The sequence below is a fragment of the Calypte anna genome, chromosome 1 (assembly GCF_003957555.1).
Source record: "Calypte anna isolate BGI_N300 chromosome 1, bCalAnn1_v1.p, whole genome shotgun sequence".
Taxonomy (NCBI): domain Eukaryota; kingdom Metazoa; phylum Chordata; class Aves; order Apodiformes; family Trochilidae; genus Calypte; species Calypte anna.
Window position 1 is genome coordinate 88,592,394 of NC_044244.1, and position 19,469 is coordinate 88,611,862.

Consider the following 19,469-nt stretch of genomic DNA (forward strand, 5'->3'; position numbering starts at 1 on the left):
TGCTAGAGGGTGTTTTTCGGTGCCTGTATGAAAATTTGCAGTATGCTGTCTTTGTCTGTTAACAATATCTTACTAATTATCAAAAGAATATATGGCTTTCCAGTGACAGGAGGAAAAATATTGGCATGTAATTAAAATAAATGTAATCAATAAATGCTGGCAAAAGCATTCCTATCTCCTGTGTATGGACACCTGCAGCTCCTGTGAGGGAAAATTTCAAAAAAGTGTTATTATAGCCTGTACCAACCTGTCATTGATGAGGATCTCTCTTCCAGATGAAATACTTGAGAAGGTTGAATTTAAGCCCTCTTGTCTCTGTTTTTTAATTTTCTTCATCATCTACTTGATTATGATGTAACAAAATCTGCCAAAGCATTCTTCACACCAGGTTGATATGAACCTTTTCACCTGTGAATATTTTTTTTCCCTTCCATTTATAGCCAAGTTCAACTGAGTGCAATAAGTAAGATGTAGTATAGCTATTCCAGGAACTGCTGCTCGGGATCATATTTGGTACTGTCTAAAACAATTTCTTTTTTTGTTCTAATTAAGTTGTCTAGCAGATGTGGCATGTTAAGGCCTCCTTATGTTGCCCTTCTTTTTTGCTGCTTCTAATTCCAGCCTCTGAGCAGTTATCCAAGGCAAAGATACAGTCTGTCCCACAGAAACAGACTGCAGTGTAGGGTTAGTTATTCTTATAAGCTTCTATTTGTTAACTATTATTGTCTTTACACCTTTCAGTTTCAAAACAACATACTTCACAAAGCTTATTGCAATTATAGCTCCCTGTTAACAGTATGTCAACATGCATTCTATAATGTTCGAAGTCTGATAGCAGAAGGATCAAGTGAGGCAATGCCTGGAAAGCTGTATATGACACTAACTCCTCTAGTTCCACTAAAAAACAAATTTTTTTTTTGCAAGAAATTGATCTTCTGTACCAGTGCTTGCGTGAAACATTAGATACAATAAGCCCCTAATCTTGTTGGAAGTAATTATATTTTACCATCTTAAACTTCATGGCAGTCTTATCCAGCTCTTCAGTAAAGCCTATACAGAGTTATCTTTCAGACACAGGCTTTAATGAATTATCTGGGCCAAAATTACTTTGTATGTATTATTGTGAACCTTTTCCCCAAACATGCTGTCTCACATGTCACTAACTGTGTGGATATTCATAGAATTAGAGAATCATGGAATGCTTTGGGTTGGAAGGGACCTTAGAGATCATCTAGACCCAACTCTCCTGCATAGGCAGGGACACCTACTACTAGATAGATCAGGTTGCTGAAAGCTCCATCCAACCTGGCCTTCAAAAATTCCAGGAATGGGCACCCACAACTTCTTTGGGCAACCTGTTCCAGTGTCTAACCTTCCCTCACAGTGAAGAATTTCTTCCTAATAATTAAATGTACCCTCTTTCAGTTTAAAACTGTTACCCCTCATTCCTGTCACTACGTGCCCTTTAAAAAGTCTCTCCCAAGCTTTCCTGTAGACCCCTTCAGGTACTGAAAGGCCACAATAAGGTCTCCCCAGCATCTTCTCCAGGCTGAGCAACCTCAATTCTCTTAGCCTGTCTTCACAGGAGAGGTGTTCCAGCCCTCTAATCATCTTCATGGCCCCTCTCTGGACTTGCTCCAGCAGGTCCCCGTGTCCTTCTTATGCTGGGGATTCCAGAACTGGACCCAGGTAGGGTCTCACAAGAGCAGAGTAGAGAGGCAGGGCCACCTCCTTCAACTTGCTGGCCATGCTGCTCTTGATGACCCCAGGATACGGCTGGCATTCTGTACAGCAAGTACACATCATCAGCTCCTCTTTAGCTTTTCATCAACCAACACTTCCAAGTTGTTTCCTTCAGGGCTGTTCTCAGTCCATTTTCTGCCCAACCTGTGTTTGTGCTTGGGATTGTCCTGACCCAGGTGCAGGACCTTGCACTTGGCCTTGTTGAACTTCGTGAAGTTGGCAGAGGCTCTCAAGCCTGTCAAGGTCCATCTGGACCATACTGCACAGCTTGCTGTTTTCAACAAACTGGTTGGGAGCGCACTCGATCTCGCTGTCCATATCACCAACAAAGATGTATTCTGCTTTTTAAATCAATAGTAATCTAATATGAAAATAATACAATTTGAAGCAGGCATATTGAAACAAGAAACTGCATATGGGTCTCTAAGCCCTGTTGTCAGATATAGTATTTAATCTTCCTATAAAACAAGAAACATGACATGAACAGCTAATCTGTGCTCAAATTATTACATTATGAGCCATTAGACCACATGTGGACAGACATGTGTTGAGCAATGCATGTGGCCATCTTTTATTCAAATGCCTGTTCTTTAGAGCATTTGCTCTTTTCCCCAGCATTGTTTCCTTACTATGAATAAAACTAATTAGCCAATGTTGACTATACAGGAAAAAAAATCCCATTTAATATATAAAATATATTTAATAATTGTGAAAGCTTGAATTCTTAGGACTTAATCTGGCAAGGCAGGAAATAAAGTAATACTCTTATGATGCTGGAGATGAGAAATTTTTAGAGACTGTCCTAAAATTGAGAAAGTTTTCCCTCAGGATCTTTAGGAACACTGGGAACACTATTATCATGTTCATGTGTTAGCTATTTCTTTGACTCTTTATTTGCCCGTAAAGTAAATTTAAAGTAATATGTGTATGTTTGTGTGCATGTCTATTTGTGCTGTTAACATCTATTCTACATGATTTAGTTGCACACGTCCTCTTCTTTGTGATATAACAGTATATACATGGAACAATGGTTCACCACGTCATCCATTTTTTTCCTCAAGGAACATCAGATATTACAGCAGTAATGCTATAATGAATTTTAGAAGAGCTTCTTTGGAGTAACGGGTCATTAGAAGCCATATAATCTAAATTTTTAATTCTATATGTCTGATATACATTTTTCCAGCTATAATCATTATTCTGACATATAAGGTCAAAAGAAACGAATGTTTTGTAATGTTTCATGTAGACTTCTTAGTCATGTCTAGAAGCACAGTGACTACAGGCAATACTCGGATTATCAGATTGTCATTTTAGTCAACTCTTTACTTTGCTCTTTTGGTTTTCTTTACTAAGCTGGAAGCAAAATAACTCCTATAACTCCTTAACTTGTAGTGGGACCATTTGCAAAGACAGCCTGTTTTAGTCTTTAGGCTGTAAGAATGCCTTGTATTGTTCCCTTGCCTTTCCTTTGGACATATTGTAAATTGGATTGACCAAGCACTGGAGGGATACTCATGAAGATTTCATCAGTCAGAACAGCTATTGCAGAGGAGGGCTATAGGAGAACAGCATCAAGCTGTTTCAATATTCAGTTCCTCATAATATTGTTTGTGATAACTTTCTTTCACTCTGTGAATCCATTTAAACTGATTATAGCATCATTTAGAATATTCTATCTTATATTTCAATCTATTTTTCTTTTTGTTGTTATCACGCTCTCTTAAGCATATTCAAATGCATTTCTTCTTCTGTTTCTGCTTCTTCTGGTGTTTATAGCTTTTAGAAATCTTCCTATTCAGTACCTATATTTCTGAGTCCTATGTGAGATGATTAGAACTGAAGGAAATGCCAAAAATATTGCCTGTTTTTTTTAAAGAACTTTTAGTCCTCTGATCATACTTTGTGACTTCCATTTAAAAAAACAAAACAAACACCTCTCTTTGTTACATATCAACCAGTAACAAAGAAATTTTCCTCTTTTCTTTTCTCCTAAGACCTTCCTGAAATAAGGCAATTTTTATTTCTTTCTTACTCTGTGCATGTACCTCAACTGCATCTTTTTATATTTGCTGTTTCTTGCAATTCTCTGTCCAATTATAATGCTACCATCATGGGATGTAATAGATCTCTATTTTTACAGTGTTTCACACAATAAAAAAAAAACACTCTGTATGGGTGGGAGAGCAAGCTCTCTATGCCTGTGGTGAATTCTGAACAACTGTGGTAGTTACTCGTTAGCTAATGAACTAGGTATTTTATAAGCACCTCTAACTGAAGAATGTAAAAGTAATACATATCAGAGATCACTGTGGTTGGTAACATTCTTGCAGAAAATGACAGTTCAATGCTATTTATAGAATGGAGAAAATTGAACCCAGATCTCCCTCATTCTAGGATAACTGCTGTCATTTTGTCTAAAATGCAGAAGACACTGAGATCCAGAATTTTGATTCTAGCCTTGAAAACCTGTTTTTCAGCAGGAATTACTCAATAAATCTGAGGCAAATTCATTAATGTTTTCAAAATGGCTGAGTAGATCTTACTATAAGCCAAGATGAAAAATTTATACCTGTTCTTTCAGGTTTATCTATAGAAACACTGGTTATCATACCTAATTTTGGACTTAGATGTACAAGTTCTGTGTATAAATGTTTGTTTTGTACTACTAGTTGTAATGCAGCTCCAATAGTAAAGTTGTACAAATTAAAAGGAGACCTTTTTGTCAATTCTAATTGAGAGGCTCAGTATCTTTTTTTAGAGTTAAGCAGAGGATTCATGGAGCATTTGGACTTAGATGAAGAAGACAGGGGCAAATGGTCATGTCTGGGGAAGGTACAAAGCTGTACTCTGAAAATTCATTCAGAAGTGTTGGGGGCCCAAATGAATAAATTATCCTAATTTTAACAAAAACTGAAGGGCATAAATTAAGAGCATTAGAAAATTTGGCCTGAGCTAGACTAAAGTTTTATCTACCCTGTATCATATTTGACAGTGACCGAATATAAATGCCTTTGGGAAATGAATAATTGCAAATAAATAAAAATAAAAATGCGTAGTGACATCTCTCCAGATTGCTTACTGCCTTCAACTGTTTGCAGCCCAAGGTCCTCCTGGATGTTTCCCATATCTTACATAACCTTAGTAGAGTTATGTTCTGTGGATTTATCCATTCTCCATTGAACCCATTTATAGTTTTTGTATCCACAATATATTATTGAAATGAGTTCTGCACTTAACTAAATACCTAATCCTCATGTGGGGATTGCATATTTTGTTTCCAATTTTTTAAAAATTTAGAAGGCTGAAAAGTGGATCCACTGTTGTGTTCTACAGCTTTCATTTGTGTGATTTGCACCCAGCAGATTGTGATACCAGCCAATTTTCTGCATTTCAGCAGCACTGTTTGTAAAACTAAGATTCTTAGTTCCTCAGACATAGAATAATTTTCTTTTGAATCATGGCTTTTGTTTGTTTGTTTGGTTTGTTTTGTTGCAAATATTTTTCTTATATAAAGAGAAGCCTTTTATTAAATCATTTGAAGGAAAAGCCATATTCTCATTATTCCCTTACTGCTGATATTTTGTAGAGCTAATTAGAGGCTATTTACTTTTTCGACATTTAAAGGAATGAAAGTATTGAAGTCTTACACTGTAGAGGCATTATTTGTATATGTTATTTCTTAATATTTAAGTCATGATGAGTTAAGTCACTCTTCCTGTTGAGGAAGAATTCTGAATTGATACTGTACATTTCACAAGGAATAATATTACTCATATCCTAAGGATTTTATTTTTAAGAAAATATTTAAGAATTGCTCTCCCCAGACATTCTCCTGTAGGAGCAGCAGGATTGCATATACTCCTTCCTCCTCAAAACCTGTATTTGCAGCAGTAGAGGAAACAGACACTTTGTGCCCTCCAAAAAGTCAAACATAGACTTCTCCATAGGATTACCAGGGAGTTTGTGTAACACTTCTGGTGATCAATAATTTCTAATGCTATCTGCAGTCTCTTTTTTAATGTATCGGGTAGTTTGCAGCTTTGATAGTAAGATCTGGGCTTCTGGTACCAATCAGGCTTTAAGTGGCTGTAGAGAATTTGTCCTTGCACTATTGTTTGGCAGATGCTTACTTGTCAAGAAAGAAGAATCTTTATGCAAAACCTCAAGCTATATGCGAAAACTCAAACACATACAAAAAAAAATTTAATTAAAATTTAGCTTAAATTATATTTTGTTATTATTAACTAAATTATTAGTTATTTAATTAATTATCTGGGGCCAAGTATGTGTGTTTTTTAAATTTAGGTTTTTCTTCATATATATTGCTCTCCTGGCAGCTTCTCATTTTTCAAGCTATCAAGGTGTCAGACATCATATATATATACATGCTTGAGAGCACTCTTGTCACTGTTAGATTTAGCTTACATGAGCTTCACATGAGATAAAAGGTAGATGTAGGTTTATTCAGGTTTAATGCTTATTGGGTTCCATATAATAGTATAAATTAATACTGTAATTCGGTCATAATTTGATATTACTATGGAAATAATTCTATTACAAATAATTAAAAGTTAATTTCCTTTTTTCTTCATGGTTTTGGTTTTCCATAGCAGGATATTGGGGGTTGTTGTTGGGGATGTTTTTTGTGATAAATGGATTGAAATGATGAAAAATCAACATTTACCTGTGCAACAAGTCACTAAGAGACATTTTAATGTGGCTGTTACTACGGCAAAAGGACAAAACCAGGTATCTTTCAAATGAATCCTGTAGATCATGTACATGCTGGATCTTAAAACAATGTCTTAGAATGTTTGCTCACACCCTAAAATGGTGGAAGAACAAATCGGGTATTTTCTACATAAAAAAGTCAAGAAAGGTATAGTGCTCACATTGAAGCCCATCTTCCCATTTAATTTCAGCCACAAGGAATATGGCTCATGCGCTCTGAGATTGCCCCAGGATATGAATCAAAAAAGAATAAATGGGAACTGTCAGATTTCCCAGCCAACCTAGAGCACTACTGTAGATGCACCTGTAAACCTGCAGCATAAATCAGCTCCTATCAACTATGAAAGAATCAGAAGGATGAAAACCATGAAAAGAGAGAGATTATGAACATTTCAACTACAGAAAAAGCTCTTATTGACCCTTTTACCATGCTGGATATCAGAAAGCCTGACTGTGAGATACAGGATTTGTAAAATCAAGCTTATGATTTTGCATTTCTATGATAAATTCTAGGAAGTCCCATTGTTAAAACCATAGATGTTCCATTACTCCAATTGCTTGCTGTTTATTCAAGCAATTAGAACAGCCCTACCTGCTTCCTTGCTCACTTACATCCCTCTGAAAAATTGTGATGACTCTCATAACTGGTCTTCTCCCTCCTCCTGTAGAAGGTATCCTATGCCATTTTCATAAGCAAGAGAAAGGCAACAGTGAGAAAGAAAGAAATTAGCTAACATAATTCAAGTGAAAAATGCTGTTAAAAATATGTTCAGGGAACAGGGAAAGCTGCTTTTCCCTGTATTACCAGGCATTTTTTAGAAAGCTAAAAGCATACATTCTTTCTCTTGAACAGCATGGACTTATGAGGTGGTTTTAGATTAGGACCACAGAATAATAAACATGCATTGAAGGTTTTTTTTTGTTTGTTTGTTTTATTTTCACATATTTTAAGATCATAATCTGTCCAACTTTTCTTTCTGAGTGATGAACTCCCATTCGGAGCTTGCTGTGCTCTGTACTCTGATAATTCTTCTAAGCAAAAAAACCCCCAAGCGTGTCATTCCAAGTCAATGGAGCTGACAGTCTGTATCTGCCTTCATGGTCTGTCTCTGTGTTGTCAGGGGAAGTTCTCCTTGGACAGTACATCACTTACTCAGAAGCACTCCAAGAATGTAGGAAGGCAGCTACATTTTTTTGCTTTAAGAAGTAGCTGGTTCTCACCTGATCTGCTTCATGCTTTTACTCTACAGCAAATGTTGAATTAATCTACTTCACAGGGGAATAAAGCTGTAGTGCTGTTCCTTACCATCCATGTAGGAGTGTTAAGAGTTTACTCATAGCCAGTCGCTACAAGAGCATTGGTGCTCAAGTGACATGTTGCCTCTTATCATGTATTTATACTTTGAAAAAGGATGGGGAGGGAGAAATGGACATATCACTAATCTCAGTTAAAGATAAGGTGAGCAGCACCAAAGTAAAAAGTGCCTTGAATAAGTTTGAAGAAAAATTTTGGAACAGACATTTTTCAAGTTCCAATCAAGTATCATAATCAGACTTGTGATTGTTTCAGGAAATAATCAGACTTACAATTATTTCAGGATTTCAGAAAATTCTGATCTGACAGATGCTTTCTTTCAAGAACATTCTTCCACAGTATAGCAGCAATTGAAACATCACCTATAGCAACAGTAGCCATGGGGAAGTATTTTTTTCTTCAGCAGTGAAAGCAAACCACTCCACAAAATGTAGTACAATAATATGTCATGGTGTTGCTTACCTGGAATCTTGATGATGTGTACACTATTAATGCATATTTTATTTTTTTGAAGTTTTTAAATATCACTCCTTAAGTCTAATAATGTCACTTTTTTTTGTCTGGACACTGTCTGTTGTTACTCCATGGATGATACTAGGTTGTCTTAAATAATTTTATTGACTACATAGATAAACACAATTACTTCAGGAAGTATCATATAGTTGTTTCCCCTTTTCACCATTTGGTATTTAAAGAACCAAAGATTATTATGGCTTGAATAATTTTTACTTTCTCATTATAATGAGATACTGAGTTGTGTTTTCCTTATGAGAACTTTATTTGTTTTTATGGGAGTTAAATGCACTCTTCCTAAGAATTACAAACCAATCTTCGTTACTGGGTACGAACTTTCACAGAATCACAAAATGTCAGGGGTTGGAAGGGACCTCTGAAGATCACTGTGTCCAAACCCATATGTCAGAGCAGTACCAAAACTAGGGCAGGTCACTCAGAAATGCATTCAGACTGGTCTTTCCTTTGGTTCTGCTATTTTGCATCACAACAGACAAGACAGACAAGTGTTATTAAACACTGTATTCACATGCTGATTCTGATCTACAATTATTTAGACCAAAGACCAACCCATTCATCAGTCTGTGTATACTTAAATTCTGCCTCAGCAACACAGATAATAGGTCTTGTGAGATCAGCATCCTGTCTATAAGCAAATTAAGCTCAAAAAATTGATTGTTAAATGCTGTCACTAAGGTAGTATTAGGAAAAAAGTGCACAAAGCAGTAGAAGGACTTTAGCTGTATTTTCCAACTACTAGTAATTTTAGTTCTAAATTTGATAACTCAAGGATACTAATACTGATGATGCAGGAAAAAAAGATTTCTTAGCAAATACTTTTCCATCTAATAGACATTTTTTTCTTAGTATTTGTTATACTCTTCATTTATTCCCTGGAAACAGAGCTGAGCTTGGAATAAACTGAAGTTAGGGCAGTAGGTCCAGTGGTTCTCTTAAGTAAATGTCAATTATATGATTATACGAAATCTGATGAAAAAAATAATAGTTTTTTGTATTCTGACTTAGGAAAACTGTCACCTGTGAAACCTATGTGAGAAAGAGAACAAGGAGGTAGGTCAAAACCAGGAGGGAGAATAGGAAGATAAAGCAGAAGTATTCACCACCTTGGTGGTTAGAATATTTATCAATGCTATAAACCCCCTCAGCTGCACAGGGCTTTAAACCTCTCTTTTTCACATCATCAATGAATACCTCGAACTCCCAATATTTCAAGGTTCACACCTTCTTTAGTTTCATCGATACATTCTTTTCTGCATCTGAGAAACCTTTCATCAGGAAAGCATTATGGAAACAAAGAACTACATCTCATGAATTTTTCGTTAGATGAACATTTTCCACCAAGAGAGCAGAAAATTTTATGAAGATGTCCTAAATTTTATTTTTTTGTAAAATCAAGTAAATGTTTTATGATGCATATAGCAAATTGTTCTGCATGCTACCATTTATTCATTCATAACCTGAAAAATAATTTAGCCTTTTAATAAAGTAATTGTAATTACATGCTGTAGTTACATTTTCTACATTATTCTTTGAAGTCATTGTATAGACACAGATTTGCAAATATATTTCACAGAATAAAATACTTGGTAAGATAAATATGGTTATGACTATCTTCAAAAGATGTCATAGAATATTTGATACTGACAATATATACAGTTCAGCAAGCAAATGTGTTTAAAATGCTGATTACCAGTTAAAATTCTCTAGGATCCTGATAGAAAGCTTATCAGTATTAATGGAAACATTTGTACTGAGTTCAGCAGATTTCAGATAGAATCAGACTCCAACACATTAAAAATTACAAGTGTGGAAGAGCTTTTTCTTACTAAAAACACTGGAGGCAAATACATTAGTTCAAAACCAGTGGGATAGCATTCTGACCTAAGTCTGTAATTCTAAAGTAGAACAAGTGCATGATAGGACTGAACAGTGATTTACAACAGATCTGAATTGGACTGGTACACTTAACTGACAAGATTTGGGATTATTCTGTGCTCTAAAAAAGCATTTAAATCTGCATGCTTCCTGTTTTTCTAGGGGTAGAGATCAATTTGGGGCATTTTAGCACAGTACATCACTTATTTCTGTTTCAGATTCTAAAAATTACTTTGAAGTATATGCCAGAAGCAAAATTATCTCTGCCCATAGATGAAATAACATGTTCTCTGTGGCTTCCTAAGATATGGAGTCAATCTCTGCTCAGGAAAAATATCATTTTAAAAAATAGAATAACACGAAACTCCTAATGTGATGTTTAGCAATTAGCATTCAGGAAACATTATGGACTAAATTTTGGCATGTAGTCATCACAAGCTCTTCTGACTGAGGCACATCAAAGATGATCTGTCTCAGTTAGGCACAAGCTCCTTTGAGAACCAGGAGAAAGAGAAGGCTGTGTTGTCCATTGCATGTTATGCCAATGCAGGGGCTGACTTGAACCCTGCTGGATAGGCGGTTATTAGAAAAGCATGGGGGTGTTAGAAAACTTCATTCATTTTCCAGTATTTTTTACCCTTTCTTAAGACTAGCAGTTCATGCAAAGTAATTTGAGCCTGTTACCTCCTTGCCTGGTATTCTCAGCTGTGTAATGTATAATGTGCCAAAAGAAAAAAGGACTGGTTTATCTTACCAGTCCCTAGCACGAAAAGAGTTCAGAGTTTCTGTCTGCTGTTCTTGAACAGCTGTCTTGCTAGCTGGTGTAAGCTCTCATGGCAGGCTTTCACACATACACAGAAGATCAGGAGCAGTACACAGTCTGGCCCTGTGTAGTTTCAAATCAGTATATAAATAGAAATTGAAAAAAAAATGTTGTATTTGAAAAAGAGACATTTAGTTCAGACCATCACAGCTATAGTCACATCGCTACTATGTGGTTTTTCCGAACATTTTCTTAATGCTTTTCTGCATTAAGAAATGAATTCCGAATTCTGAAATATTGTGAGATCATTGCAATGAAGCGTTATGTCACCATCTTTATCACTGAGACATTGAAGGTCAGTTACATCTTCCTGTGACAGTACAGATTATAGGATTTCACAGAAAGTAAAGTCAAGGGATGTTGTCACTGAGGATGAGGTCTCTGGATCATTTTGGAAACAGTTCGAGAGTTGACCAGGATACCAAAAGGGTTTCATCAATAGCTAAAGTGGATCACTGAAGCTGTTAATTTTGCCACCCTTCTACCCACGACCATCCCAGTTTAAGTACAGATCCCACAGTCCCTTCCTGGCTTGAGTTTGGGGATTTTGGGAGGACACATTTTCTTTATTTTCTTTTAATGACCTACCATAGGAGCTTTTCTCTGCATAAAACATTAATGACTTTGATGATATAATATCTGCAGTACTGTTTAGAATAAGTATATTTAATATCTGGAAATTAGTCTGACATTCCTTTCTGAGCAGCATCCTGATTTCTGGCATTATTTAACTGGGCATAATGCTATATACTCTAGAATACCATGCACAAAAAAGTGCAATAGGATAGAAGATGCTTATCCAGAATTTGGAAGGTTTTTGCATTGTTTAATGCTATGAAGTGCAAAATTTGCAAATGAAAGTATGCAGAATATTCTTTTATGGGATTCAAACTTCAAACTTCTGTCTGAACATAGAACTATGAAGGCTTTCTTGAAAAGTGTGGTTAACAGTAGGAATTTACCTTTCTCGTGAGGTGCTTAATAAAACTGATAGAAGCTCAAAGCCTGAATAAGCAAAATGGATGCAAAACTTGTCCCAATTACAGCTCAAGTGTGATTCTGCATATTTTAATTTTTTTATATAATTAGATAGCATATTGGGATTGTAGAATTGTGGTAAAGAAAGATTTGGTGAAAACTGTTCTGCCCTTATATTTTGCAAAGAGTTACTGAAAATAAGTTAAGTGTGAAGCATTTCCCAGATGGTTAAAATTCACTCCATGGAATTTAAATTGATACTCAAAATGTTGCTGTGTTCATGAAGCTCCTTTTGCATCTTTAAAAAGAAAATTGCAATGTACTCTAATCACTGCCAATTGTACTGTAATTTATTACAGGGAAGATTAAATGAAGACAAAAATTGCAGGTGGAAATTTGATCTCTCCCTGCATTAAAAAACTTGCAGTATAATATCCTCATCCTTCAAATTTTGACCTATTTTTGCTATATTATCATGAAACTGAGCTTTCTTCAGGGAAATACCAGTAAAACATCATGCTCTTATGAAACAACTGTCAGCATTAATTTAGTTACAGAGAAATTTCCTTCAGTGTAAGCAAGATTTCCTATAGCCTCTTGATGTAAGTATTCATTTCCAAAAAATATTTTAATCAAAGGATTCGTTACTGTTTTGGAAATATTCAAGTTAATTTAGCATAACAATGTAATAGAATTTTTTCTTGAAATTCTTTAACATTGCAATTGTCTTTCTGGTTTAAATAGTTTTGCTATGTAAAGTACTGGGCTTTTTTTTTTTTCACATTTTTTGATTACTTTTTCTATCTAAAATTTTGTATGTTCTTTATTTATACAAACTGAGTCAATGCAAGAAAGGCTTATTTGTTTAAAGAACTGAAACATACATAATAAATTTGGTATTAATGGATAATAGGAATATTTCATAGAATTATTGGCACATGGTTTGTAAAATGTGAGTTACATTGAGAAAATAAAATTAAGTAACTCCATAATTAAAAAATCTATAAACTCAATGCAGGGAAAGATTTTTCAAAGTTAAGCAAGTACTTGTACATCATCCTGGTTTGACATGCCCTGTTTTCCCAGGATTTCCAACACAGAATTTCAGTGTTTTATGAAACTCAAACAAGACCAAACGGACTTTTTCTGTGACTGTTCCTAATTCTCTACTTGCCCATACATCATTCAGTAGGTGATAACAGTTTACCCATATAGGTCACAGTAGTTTTTCTGTCAAAAAATGCTAAGTAAGGGAAGTATATTGTTTAATTTCTATGGTAAAAAATATGCTATGCTACTCATAAGCCTGAATAATTTCCATTGTGTTCTTCAAAGGTAGCTGCCTGTGAGTGGTAGTTAAAATGTTTCATGATATTTGGATCAAAGTATTTGAATGAATTACTGTGCTTCTAAGCATTAATTTCTGTGTGTTTTGCAAGGAGAATCATTACATCTATTTCTGTTTATAGATAGTACAGCATTGTGAAAAGAAAGCAATAGAAGTCTTTCAGTTTATGATAGTGAGAAATGAAGGTACTGTTCAAAGAAGATTGTTGTGTTTGTTTTTTAGAACTGACAGTAAATTACCAGAGGAAAACCTGAAAAATGGAGGGGTGGATCCAATTCATTTTAGAAAACAGACAAAGATGAGCTACTCCAAGCAACCATATTTTCAAGTAAAATAAACCCCCAAGAAGTATTAATCTCTATTTCTCTTAAAAGCTGAAATATGGATAGGGACTTCTTGAGCATTTATATTAAATGCGTGAGAAAGGGATATAGCCAACAGAAGAGCAATATGTCTGTCTGTAAGCTGACTTGTGAGATACCAATAAACTAATAATTCTTTTCTTTTTAAAGATGTATAAGCTCATGTCTACATTAAATATAAAATACGAAATGCAGACACTATAGTAGGTGACATAGTTATTGTCAGATTTCTTATTTGTGGAAATCATACATAATAAATCAAGTATGTATTTTTAGCGTATAGCTGAGAAACTGGGTCAAATGCCTGTTCTTAGAATTTCACATTTAAGCTAAACTTATGTAAAGAGCTGTTAGCAGCTTCACTATCTACTTTATTGTTTGTCTCATTGTTACGGTTTAGAATGTTCTGCATTTGATGTTTTGAAAATTATTTATTCTGAGACATAGTTGCTAGGAATTAATCACTGTTTGCCTAACAACTTTATCACTGATCTCCTGGTATTGAGATGAACACCCTCCCTTTCTAAAACAGAATAAATGACCATGTATCTGCTGTTTTTCTAATTGAAAATGCTAAATACTGAGCTCTTGGCTGCGAACCCATGTCAGCTCTGCAGTTGCTTGTATTGCCCTTCTAGCTTAACAGATCCTGACTACCTATCCTTCTGTGTCAAATGATTTCTGTTTTTTCAAATTAAATTAAAAGCATACAGGAAGACTACACTCTAAGATTCAGCTATAGAATGGTGGCTAACGTTACTACTGGCTTTATTGTAAAGCACTACTTTTAAAATACTATGGAGGAAGTAGTATTAATGCTATAAAAATATTATTTATTCCATTACTAACACAGAGTGGTCCAGAACTATATCAGCAAAATAAAAGGTGGTACAAGGACTGTGCTATGACCACCTTGGTTTGATAAAATTGTACTGGTGTTTACTATTCCTCGTATCAATTTTGTAATTGAGTTAGGAAGAGCTTATCCATTATTTCTTACTGATATAAAACTACTTGTGAAATTTATAAGCAAATGGCTTCCATAAATCATGCATATGTATCACAGAAATCAATCAAAAATATTTTCATTCTTTGCTCATCATGAACATGTTGCTAAATATCAATGAGTATTTTTATCTGAACAGCGAGTTTAAAATCCAACTTCCTTAATGCATTAATGCATTTTGGAAATAATACAGGTTGTTGGTATCAGTTCTTTTCCAATTTTGTTGACATAAAATACTCATCAAAACCAAGCAGGAAGTCTGATCTTCCATAAAACCTTACTATTTCATAAACTGGATACTGATTTTGAATTAAGTGGATTCCCATTCAGTGAAATTGCTTTTTTCCATGTTTTATTTCATTGCAGTGGAGCTGAGTTGCCTAGGCAACCAGTAAAATACCAGGATTGGGACATGGCTGATGCTTTCTTCCTCACTTGTAGCCTGAACGCAGTCACTGCCGTGCAGAGCTCCCAGTGTCAAGTGCCCATGAAAGGAAAGGATTGTCCATCACACTTTATAAAGCATAAAGTTAATAAACCCCCCTGGGCTAGGCAAAACCTGGACTGTTTCATTTTATGGTGTCTCCTAGGAAATATGGGGCTGGAGCTGTTGCACTTGGTAAGGTCAGAGAACCAAAGGCACACACCTGATGCCATGAAGCTTTGTTAATTCTGCTCTCGTTTGGGGTGTTATCAGGAAGAAAACTGAAGCACCAAGAAGGGGTTTGACTTGGTGGGAGATGCACACACAGAATGTGTGTAATGTGGAGATGTGCAGATAATCACACACTCCAGTTAGAGCTTTACATTCTCTGCAGACAGATCATCTTGCACATCCCTGAAGCAGGGCTCCTGGGCAGGATATTTTTCAGGAGTCCCGTTGGTGCTTTTCATGTTTCAGCTGTTGCTAGATAAAGAAGCACTTAACTTCTCCTCCTTTCAGATTAAATAGAAAGCGGATGGCAGGCCCAATGCTTCAACAAAATTTATCAGTCTGATTTGCTTGGTTACAAATTGAAAGTATCAGATTGTTTGAGGTAAATCTCCTACCTCTGTTTATTCCACAGCAAAATTTGGTTGATGGAGTATGTTGAAGAATGTGAAACATCAGCAATAACCAAGTCACATTCTTAAATAGTTCTCATGAGATCAGAAGCTGCAATGGTTCTGATAGCTGAAATGATTAATTTATTTTTTTTTTAGTTTATACAATGAGAAAATTTGAAAATCTTACATTAACATGGCCTTTCCTGGCTTTAAATGTTTGATATCTCGCATTCATTTTGAAGCAATTTTTCACATGCAAGTTTGTTTTTTTAATTTTTTTATTAATATTTTCCACAGAGCTGTAATAACTTATCACATTCACTTCATTTTAGTAAAAATTAAAACAGTAAGAAGGTATCTTAAAAAGATACTTATACAGACTAAAAGAGAAAATGAAAATGTTTATTGCTTTTCATTATTCCTCATAGTGGTTAAGCAAATAAAAAGTGCATTTAGAATAAAACTATGGAGCCTAACTTTTTTGCACAGGTGGATAAGGAACTCTGATGCTCTCTTTGAGTGTACAGCTCTGGTACCTGGAAGGAGAGATGATGGGCTTGAGGTTTCTATTTTTACTTTCCTCTTCTTCCATCAGCCATGAGCCACAATGGTCCGTAGTGTAACAGAGACCATGTTGTGTCTTCAAAACTTTGAAATGCAGTGACAGTGACAAGGGTTGGACTCGATGATCTCTGAGGTCCCTTCCAACCCAGCCAATTCTATGATTCTATGATTCTATGACAGGAGCTCTCTACAAGTTTTTCTTATATAACCAGACTGGGTGGGAGTAAAAGCCATGTCTCTGTACAATATCTCTCTGCACTTTATTATTTGAAAATAGCCCTTTTGCTAAAGTAGCTGATGATTTTGCTTTGTCCTTGTATAGACTGTCTGTTCTTTATGGAAGGGGATGAGAGTGGTTTGTCTCGTGAGACATCTAAAGCTAAGCTGAAAATTGAGACCTGTGGCTATTTTAGTATCAGGAGAGGAGTCTTTAGAGAGATATCAACCCATGTATACAGCTCCATATATGCATGGCTTTGCCTGCACACACGTAAGTTGCAATTAACTGGTCAGCTCGAATGAATGAAGTTACCTTCATATTTACATACATATTTAGGTATAAACCTGGCCTTTTTCTAGAAAAAGAAAAGTCAAAATACATTGATTTTTGTTGACAAGATAAAATATTTTTGACAATTCAAGTTTTTTGAAATGCCACTAATTACAAAAAAAAAGAAAAGTTCAGCCTATTTAAGATGTAACTGCCAGGATATAGATTTGAAAGCAAAATTAGTGCTCTTATTTTTTTTATCATATTATTAGCTCTGTCTACATACAGACTGAATAAATCTGTTTTGTGGGCCTGATTGCTAATGAGAAATGTTAATACACTTACTGCAGGGGAAAACAATGACTAATCACTTGCAGACCACATTGAAAAAAAGATCTATACTGAAATGTAAATACCAAACAAAATTTGATTTATGGTTTATTTAGCTGTCAATATTTGAAATCTTAATAATCTGTTTATAAACCATACATAGGTATGCATTCTGTTTCTGAGCAGCTTCATTATACTGTTTGCTTTTTAAATACATGTGTGTCTTCACAATGTGACATAAGTAGATGCAATAACTAAACAGAAGGCTTTGCATCCTGTTAAAATTCTACATATTAATAGAGTGAACAGAATAGAAAAATGTAGCTTAATATAATACTAGGATTCCAAAGCAAAGAGTTAAATTACTATGTATCTATTGCTGAAACATGCCAGAGAATTCTGGCAGTTATAATTGTGTATGACTAGGGAAAAATTAATTGCTCCTAAAAATACTTTGACAAATTTATTATTTTTTACTTATTTTTATTCATTAAAGCCACAAATTTAAGTTGTAATAAAAAGTATTATTACTAAAACATAAAAACCCAAACCAAATAAAGCAAGTGGTCATGTTAAGAAACAGCAGTCCTTACATTTATTCTGTGGCAGCATCATATATTAGTTGACTGCAGTAGGCTTTGTGCAAGGCTTCACATGCCAAAGTTACTGGCAGTTTATCACCAATTCTTGTTTTCTCAGAAGCAGAATTATCACAAAATCATTATTTTGTAGCCATTCATGCTATCTGTGAGAAATGTGTCACTGGAAATAATGAATATTATATTGAAAAGTGGCAGATGTTAACACCATATGGATTAGTGCAGAACTATTGTAAAAGCTTCCAGACTGTTCGGTATATCAGAGGTTCCTCTGGGTATTTTCTTCCAAAGAATTCTGTGGGGATGCAAGAACCAAGGACAACTGAAGTGCTTTTTATCTCTCTTGACAATTTACTGCAGCGTACATTTTGGGTTTTGTACTTTATGTCTTAAATTGTTTTGAGAAGCTGTTCTGGGGGATGTAGTTCTGTATGCCTGCAGATGGTCTCTGAACTCTTCAGTACTGATATTCTGTGCCTGTTCTTATGAAGGACTAAATGCAGTGACCACATCCTGGGTTCCTTTGTACAGCCTTTAACGATGGTATTCCTCCATTAGTGTCACATTCCCCTCTCTGAACTGAAGCTAATGGATGGTTGTTAATACAAATTACATGTTTTAGTACAGCACAAGCGTCTTCTCTGCTAGGCTTTAGCCACTCTTGGAATGAGAAAAAATGAATCCAGAAAACACAGAAGACAACGACCTAGAAATAAAAAGCAATCACTCAGAGTTAATGTAAATGTCCTTTTCCCCTCTATTCAAACAGGTGTTGCTCAATGAAGAAAAGGCTTGTAAGATACTCTTATTTTTTTTTAATGATAGTAAGATAACAGTATCTAGTGTCTAAACATATATTTGTATTATTATTTCTTATACAAGGGTCAGCATTGTCCCCATTTTACAACAGTCTTGTATTGTACAATGAACATATGAAGATAATATAAAAATTCAGGAAGTAGAAACAATTCATCTGTAGACCTGTGTGAGGACTAGCTAGTCCTGAAAGAGACCAATAAATAGGCATAATGCACTATATAGACACAAATTATGTTGACAGACAAGGCTCTACTTCAGACCTTAACATCTGTTTTGCCATGACGTCGCACTGTGATATTAGACTTACAGTTTATTCCTTAGAGTTAGATAAAACAAATTCCATGGCTGTGCAGTAGTGATGTTTGGTGTGCAGAGATGACATGTTAGAATAAGGATGGAGTAATTTTCTAGGAAGATGAAATGTGTAGGACACAGGAGAAGACTGGTGATATGGATTGGGATTGTAATTTTGAGCAATGAGGGAAGATTGCAACGCACAGGGTTGATGCCCTGCTTAGGAAGCTGGAGCTGTGCATTGGAAAGATTAAAAGAAAAATGTTTTCATGGAAGCTTCACAGATGTATTGATAGCTCTTTGATTCCCCTGTTTTCTGTGTGGCTCTCGTAACAGAGGCAGATATTAAATTTCAAGTGATGCAACTTTTCATATGGAATGAAATTATTTTGGTCGCTCAGGTGACCTCAAATTATATTAGACTCTAAGCAATAAGGTCGATAACTGCCTGGTTACCTAGAAATGTATATAAGGGATTTATAACATTATGTTTTCTTCAAAATGCCTCTTCTAGATAAATATTGCTAGCCACAGCTTCTGAAACATGGTCAGATAAGTCAGAGATGTTCAGGAAGACTTGTTTGCCAGTATTAAAGAAGATGAATGTG

General features: G+C 35.2%; 1 protein-coding gene across 1 annotated transcript in view; it reads left to right on the plus strand.

The window, feature by feature from the left end:
* The window catches only part of ANKS1B (ankyrin repeat and sterile alpha motif domain containing 1B), a 410,716-nt gene that overhangs the window by 159,929 nt on the left and 231,318 nt on the right, over window positions 1-19,469 (plus strand). Inside the window, 1 exon segment of the mRNA XM_030447180.1 lies at window positions 5,839-5,845. Within this exon segment, the coding sequence (XP_030303040.1) occupies window positions 5,839-5,845 (7 nt within the window).